The following is a 7931-nucleotide window of genomic DNA, read 5'->3' as shown; positions in this document are numbered from 1 at the left end:
ATTGGATAGTATCCAAAATATCCGATAGGGGCGTTTTGTGAATTTAAATCCTCACTACTTTTTTCATCGAACCTTTTTCTTTTGTGTTTGTATTTCTTTTTTCATTTGTACTACGATTTTTTTCACTCGAACTTTTTATTTTGATTTGTACTAAAATTTCTTATTTTTCATACCACGGTCTTTAAACAATTTTTTCATTTGCATAATAATAATAATGTTTATTTTTTAATTTGTAACTTTTCTTGTTTGTGTTTTTTTATTTGTATTACCTTTTTTTCTTATTAATATTTTTTCTTATTATCAACATCAGTAGATGTTGATTCATTAAAATTTAATTTGTTTCAGTTAAGGTCTGTCAAGCGTGGTACATATATCACAATGGTGGGGATGCAGTGATGGTAGGGATTGCTGAATGAGGTGGCTCACAAGCGAGTGGGACTCATTCTTGTCTCAGCCTTCTAACAGTTCAAATTGTAGTGATAGAATTAATCGTCCTGAATTTTTAATATATAAAATTTCTTATTTTTATTTTGTTCATAAATTGGTATACAGAAAATGAAAGAAAATAATTTTGTACCGGACAGCAAAAATAACTGTATAACCATTTATGACAGTGAATCATCCACTGTCGTTTTAGACAGCAGTAGTGCTGATGAAGATGTTCTTGTCAAAAATAACTGTATAACCATTTATGACAGTGAATCATCTACTGTCATTTTAGACAGCAGTAGTGCTGATGAAGATGTTCTTGTCATAAATATAAGTGACAGTGAGGTAAAATAAAATCATAATTTTCAAGTAATTTAAATTAAAAATATTTGATAAATCAAAGTAAAAATTATTTTATTTTATTTAATTTAAAGAGCATTAAGAAAAAATAACATTTATTATTCGAAATGTTTTTTTTATAGATGACAGATATACTGGAAGATGTTTCAGAAGAATATAATAATGAGAATGACCCATCATTCTCATGTAAGATGATCATATCATCCGAATCATCATCAGACTCATCCGAATCATCATCAGACTCATCCGAATTATCATCCGACTTATCCGAATCATTATCCGACTCATCCGAATCACTATCATCATCATAATCTGAATCATCGTCATTCTCGTCTGAGTCATCACAAAGCTCATCCAAATCATCAAAAAAGAAAAAAACATGTAGATGTTTGTGTCATCGTCGTAACAACAACCGAAAGAGGTCCCTATCACTCACAAAGCGCCGAGTCCGCAGTGTGGTGATAAACAAATATTGACATAAAATTATTACCTAAATAATAATAATATCTCATTTTATTTTCAATATTTTTATTAAATGTGCATATCCTACCAGTCAAATTTGTTTATGTTGTAATTAGGAAGGGGTAAGAGAGAGAGTAGGAACTGGATTATAGAAGTCGGTGCACATAGAAGTATAGCTCATTTCTACTATTTCTTAAAGGAATCATTAAAGTAAGTAAGTATAGATTCCTCTGCAAAATTCTGTTGTTTTTCTTTATTTCCAGACTACAGCGATTTTAGAAATTTCTTTCAGGATTTAAAAAAAAATTTCAGTTACTCTTTTTTTAATTTTGTTTATTTCCAGATTACGTTCTTAAAAAAAAAATTTTAAGGATTTTTTTTCATTTTTATTTTTTTATTTCCAGATTACAACGTTTTTAGGAATTTTTTTTTCATTTTCTTATTTATAATTTCTCTTTATTCCAGACTACAGCGATTTTAGAAATTTCTTTCAGGATTTAAAAAGAAATTTCAGTTACTCTTTTTTTAATTTTGTTTATTTCCAGATTACGTTTTTAAAAAAATTTTTAAGGATTTTTTTTCATATTTATTTTTTTATTTCCAGATTACAACGTTTTTAGGAATTTTTTTTTCATTTTCTTATTTATAATTTCTCTTTATTTCCAGACTACAGCGATTTTAGAAATTTCTTTCAGGATTAAAAAAAAAAAATTTAGTTACTCTTTTTTTAATTTTGTTTATTTCTAGATTACGTTTTTAAAAAAAATTTTAATGATTTTTTTTATTTCATCTTTTTAATTTTCTTTATTACCAGATTTCAACATTTTTAGAAATTTCCTTCAGGTTCTTTATTTAGTTTTTTTTTCTTTTCGTATTTTTTAATTTTTTTTCCAGATTACAACATTTCTAGAAATTTCTTTCAAGGTTTTAAAAGAATAGTTCTCAGCTTTTCTTTCTTCTTTTTCCTTAATTTAAAGTTTCCTCTTTATTTTCAGTCCACTTTATTTTAGTTATTCTCAATCAATTTCCGCTTTTCTTATAAGGTTCTTTAACCCTTTTTTCAAAATTATTTTTTAGCGTGATTAATAGCTTTTTTTCAAATTCGTGTGTTCTCAGCTTTTCTTTCTTCTTTTTCTTAAATTTAAAGTTTCCTCTTTATTTCCAGACCACTTTATTTTATAATTTAATTTAATATTTTTTATTAACATTGACCTTTTGTGAATATATTAAATCTACAGGTTTTTCTTATTTTTGCAGATAACAGAAAAAAAATGGAAAAGACAAATTCCTACACACATTTTGATGCTGATGATGATAGCAACGATGGAGCGGAGAGAATTTTAATTTTTGATAGCGACGATGAATTCGAAAGTGAAGATGATGATGATGAATTTGATAGTGAAGATGATGATGGTGATGAATATTATGATAGTGAAGATGATGATGAATATCATAGTCAAGGCTCAACCATCGATGACAACGATGATGAAAATAACGATGATCTTATTGTCCGTCCAATCATTGTCGTTACACATGTAATTCATTTTATAATAATAATAATAATAATAATAATAATAATAATAATAATAATAATAATAATAATAATAATAATTTTTTTTTTGCGTGGGAAGTGGAAAATCTGCAATAACCTTGGAGGCCTACTTCCAAGTCAGATACCTGGAGCCCGTACTCCTAGGTTATGTGGGGATGACCGCTCTTGTTCTGGCCGACCCACTAAAAACCACTCCCTTTTGAGACATATCTCCCCTGGCGGAACTGCTGTCAAGCTTACATCGCCAGTGGAGGTCTCCTTACCTACTTCCAGATCCAAGTCCTTAACAAGGCGCCAGCTGAAGAGGGAGGAGTTCCAATTAAGGTCTCCCCCGTCCTCCGCGAGCGCCCCGCCGAGCAGCAGGAATTCTCCAGGGTAATCTCGCCCTTCTGTCGTTCTCCTTCCTCCTCATGACTTCGATGACAAAAGTCTCGACTTCTCGCCATGAGTCCGCGCTCTGCAACATAATTGAAACCATATTCTCGACCGTGACTTCAGTGCCCACGGCCGAAAACATGGCTTCCCTAAGTTCACGCCAGTGCCCGCAGGAAAAAAGCGTGTGCTCCGCGTCGTCAGTGTGCTCTGCTTCGTCGTCACCCGAACCGTTACAGTACACACATTTCGCGTCTGCTTTTATTTTAAACCGATAGAAGTACTGTCCGAAACAACCATGACCCGACATCGCTTGTGTAAGGTAGTAGCCTACTTCACCGTGTTGTCTTTCCAACCATGTGGCGAGGTGGGGAATTAGGCGATGAGTCCATCTACCTTTCAATTCCCCATCCCATCTCTCCTGCCAACTCAGAACGAGTCTTTTTCTTGACTCTAAGCGGATTAGAGCTTTGAGTCTTTCTCTACACTCCGGGTTGCCTACTAGATCTTTGGAGAGCTGGAAATTCTCCTGCCTTTCCATCGCCAACAAATCCATTGGCGGTAATCTAGCAAGCACCCGAAGAGCGCAATCAGACACCGTTCTGAAGGCTGACGTTATTCTCCTTGCTGGCTCTCTCTGGGCCGAGAGAAGTCTGTCAGAGATGCTGTGGATCTTAAGGGCTGAAGCCCATACAGGGGCAGCATAAAGCTGCTTTGATTGAACCACAGTCGCCACCAGTCTTCGTTTATTTTCCCTGGGGCCACCGATATTGGGCATCATCCTCGAGAGGTTTCCCATGCATTCGGTGGCTTTGAGTGTTGAGATGTTAATATGTTGGCCAAAACTTAAACGTTTGTCCAACCACACTCCCAGGTACTTAAGCTTATTTCCCCATGCGACTTCAGTTCCTCCCATTTCAATCTTCGGGGCTTCATAAACTCTCCTGTCTGTGACGAGTAGAGCTTCGGTCTTCTCGAGAGCCATTTTCAGACCATGCCGATATAACCAAAATTCAGCTCGCCGCAGACTATCTTCAAGTTTTATTTTTAGCAGTCTCAAATTCTCGTCGTAACATATCAAAAGCACGTCGTCCGCGAACCCGGATATAGACGTATCTTCGGGTAAGTCCAACCTCAGAAAACCGTCATACATAACGTTCCAGATGGTTGGCCCCACCTTTGATCCTTGGGGAGCTCCGCATGTCATTTTCTCTTTGATATGACATGCATCGCTCTCGTAGACAACCCATCTGTCGCTAAGATAGTTGTCTATCATTCGCAACAGATACGTTGGTACCCCTTTACATCTCATTGCTTTCATACAAATATCCCATTTCGCGGAATTGAACGCGTTACGGATATCAATTGAAACGAGCGCGCAAAATCCCTTCTCGAGTCGAGCCTTAGAGAATCCAAGCTGGATGTACTCGTCACCGGGGATTTTAATGCTAAGTCGCCGGAGTGGGGCGAGTCAAGGCTCGATAAAAGAGGCAGAGTGATCGGAGAAATGGTCTCCAGGAGCAATTTAACGATTGTGAACCGGGGAAGGACATGGACGTTTAGGAGGGGTGCAATTGGATCGATCATTGATCTTACGATTGCATCATCTCCTCTATTCAGACGCATTAACGAATGGCGAGTCTCTGAGGAGTATACCGCAAGTGACCACCAGTACATCGAGTTTTCAGTCTCAGTGGGAGACACAGGAAATGGTGGAAGACAGGAAGCACCGTGTCGAAAACGCCTCTCCTGGAATGTGAAGAAAATCGATAAGGAGAAATTTGTCCGATCCCTGGAAGAATCCCGCCTCATTGAGGAATTGGGTTGGGTGCAGAGGCCAAATACCCTGGATGCAGAGGTACGAGCGGTGAGGAAAACCATCACCGCTGCCTGCGATGCATCTATGCCGCGTCGCAGGTGTACCGCTTCACGAAAAAGCTCGGTGCACTGGTGGTCGGATGCTCTGGCCTCCTTGCGGAAAGCGTGCTTCAAAGCTAGAAGGAATTATACCCGTTCTAAGGGAGATCCTTTGCTAAAGGAAGTATTTAAGGAGGCCAAGAAAAGCCTGAAAAAAGAGATTCAAGCGTCACAACGCCGTTGCTGGAAAGACCTAATTGATGATGTCGAGAAGGACCCATGGGGTCTGGCTTTTAAAATCGTTACTAAGAAATTAGGAACGAGGCAAAAGACCCCCGGCCTGGACAATCCCGATTGGGTCAGAAGGATTATAAAAGCTCTATTTCCTCCTGCAGAACCGTGGGTTAGGAAGGACTGGAGTACCTGCGAAGTCGGTGAGGAGGAACTCTTCACTCTTACAGAATTGAGAAATGCAGGTAGAAGATTGAAAACAGGCAAGGCGCCTGGAATCGATGGGATAAGTAACGAGATCCTAAAATTGGTTATCGACACTTCACCCCAGATTCTGCTCCGATGTTTCAATCTTTGCCTTGAGAAAGGAGAGTTCTTCCGCGACTGGAAGCGGCAAAGGCTAGTCCTCCTAAGAAAAGGCGAAAAACCTCTGGATAAAGTCTCGTCGTACAGGCCTATTTGCCTGTTAGATACGATGGGTAAACTTCTAGAGGATATGGTTCTGCAGAGAATGCAAACCCATTTGACCGGAGAGAATAGTCTATCCGATTACCAATTTGGTTTCCGCAAAGGCAGGTCCACGGTTGATGCCATTCAGGCAGTTGTGGACATAGCCAAAGCGGGAAAAAACAAATTGGGACCAAAGAAGAAGAAGGGCTTCTGCGCATTGGTGGCTATTGACATACGTAACGCGTTTAACTCCGCACGATGGAAAGATCTCATCCAGTCGATGATGGAGAAGAGAATACCGCCCTACTTGTTGCGGATAATGAATGATTATCTTAGCGACAGGTGGGTAATCTATGAGGGGGACAACTGGACTCTGAAGGAAGAGATGCAAAGTGGTGCCCCCCAAGGCTCGAGGGTGGGACCATTCGTGTGGAATGTATCCTATGATAACTTCCTGCGAATGGGTCTACCTGAAGGCGCGGTCATCATCGGCTTTGCGGACGATGCGTTGGTCGTGTGCTCAGCCGAAAGCGAGGAAGCCCTTGGGACATTGGTGAACGAATGTCTGCGGCGAGTTAAAAGCTGGTTGGATGCCAGAGGTCTTCAAATGGCCTTGGAAAAAACCGAAGCTCTGCTCGTCACAGACAGACGTGGTTATAGTTTCCCACGAATCGTGATAGACGAATTCGAGGTCAAGTGGAGTAAACATATTAAGTATTTAGGAGTGGAGCTCGATGGAAGGTTAAACTTCCATTACCATATAGCGACGGCCTTGAATAAGGCGATAAAGTGTGCGTCAGACTTGGCACGACTTATGCCAAACGTTCGCGGACCACGTGAAAGGAAAAGGAGACTGGTGGTTAGTGTTGCCCACGCTAAGCTGTTTTACGCAGCAGCAGCGTGGGCTCCCTCACTTAAAACAAGAAGCAAAACCATTTGCGATAATATGCTGTCTGCGCAGAGATGTGTTACTACCCGTATCGTTTCTGCGTATAAGACGGTCTCGACGAGCGCTGTGCAAGTCCTTGCAAGTGTCCCGCCGGCAGATCTTATGGCAAGGGAAAGGGAGGAAGTATTTCTTCTTTTTAAAAGAAGAAATAATCCCGAGTACCCAGAAGAGAAAAGACCTAGCAAGGACTACATCCGCAAATACGCGAGAAACAGACTTATCGAGACATGGCAGGACAGATGGGATAGGGAGGAAAAGGGTAGATGGACCTATCGTCTGATTCCAACACTCACCACCTGGATAAACCGAAAACATGGAGAAGTCTCCTATTATTTGACTCAGGCGCTCACAGGTCACGGGTGTTTTAACTCGTACCTGTGTCGCTTTAAATTACGCGAGGACGAGGTGTGTGCATATTGCCAGTTCCCTGAGGATAACGCGGAGCACACCCTCTTCTCATGCAAGAAATGGGACTTGGAGAGGCGGGCCATGTTCGAAGGTGTAAACAGTCAAGTTACACCGGAGAACATGGTATCGCTGATGACCCAGTCAGCAGATAATTGGCGGAAAGTCGAGAACTTCATAATCTCGGTTATGTCGAGGAAGGATCTCGACGGCCGCCAAAAAGCGTAATTTAAACAGCTTTTAATTTGTTTATTTGTTTTTTATTAATTTATTTTGTGATTTACTTGTCCGTATACATTTTTTAATTGTGTGTGTTTTTTTATTCATGTTTGTACAGTTTTGTTTTCAATATTTTATACGCGTTTATTTTTTCTTTTTTTTATTTATCCGTTTATAATTTTATCTTTTGACTTTTTAAACTTCTTAAAAAATTTTGTTTTTTATTGTTGTTGTCCTTTTAATTCCGCTTTTATATTGAAATAGTTTTAAATTTTTTAACTATTGACGCAGGAGAACCGCAGACACAGAACAAAGTCGCAGCAGCGTTAGAGTTGGAGCGCCTCCCTCGAAGGCTAAAGTCTTACGACAGTTCCGAGGGAGGGTAAAGGGCTCCAAAAGAAGGGTTACGGGTTTTAGTGGGTCGGGCTGGTAGTAGGTCGCCAGTTAATTAAATTTCTTATAACATTTCTTTTTTTTTTTTTTTTTTTATATTCCCTTTTTTTTTTCTTATTTTACCAACCCCACATAACCTTGGAGTGCGGAATCCAAGGTATCTGTAGGCAGATTTCCCAAAAGTCCCTAAGCAAAAAAAAAAAAAAAAAAAAATAATAATAATAATAATAATAATAATAATAATAATAATAA

General features: G+C 39.1%; 1 protein-coding gene across 1 annotated transcript; it reads left to right on the top strand.

The window, feature by feature from the left end:
- The first annotated feature begins 555 nt into the window (after nucleotides 1–555).
- On the top strand, nucleotides 556–1100 carry LOC122499602 (suppressor protein SRP40-like). Its single transcript, XM_043608050.1, has 2 exons — nucleotides 556–774; nucleotides 912–1100. Exons 1-2 carry the CDS (start codon nucleotides 556–558, stop codon nucleotides 1098–1100), a joined length of 408 nt encoding a protein of 135 aa, XP_043463985.1.
- Nucleotides 1101–7931: the final 6831 nt, after the last annotated feature.

The sequence above is a fragment of the Leptopilina heterotoma genome, unplaced genomic scaffold, assembly GCF_015476425.1.
Source record: "Leptopilina heterotoma isolate Lh14 unplaced genomic scaffold, ASM1547642v1 Lhet_17, whole genome shotgun sequence".
NCBI classification, from domain to species: domain Eukaryota; kingdom Metazoa; phylum Arthropoda; class Insecta; order Hymenoptera; family Figitidae; genus Leptopilina; species Leptopilina heterotoma.
The sequence above is the reverse complement of the archived record's forward strand: the minus strand, read 5'-3'. Positions and strand labels throughout refer to the sequence as shown.

Bases quoted from the DNA above. Each gene is read 5' to 3' on its own strand.
- LOC122499602 (XM_043608050.1), top strand. From the start codon at position 556: ATGAAAGAAAATAATTTTGTACCGGACAGCAAAAATAACTGTATAACC. The intron at 775-911 runs GTAAAATAAAAT...TTTTTTTTATAG, and splicing joins TAAATATAAGTGACAGTGAG to ATGACAGATATACTGGAAGA.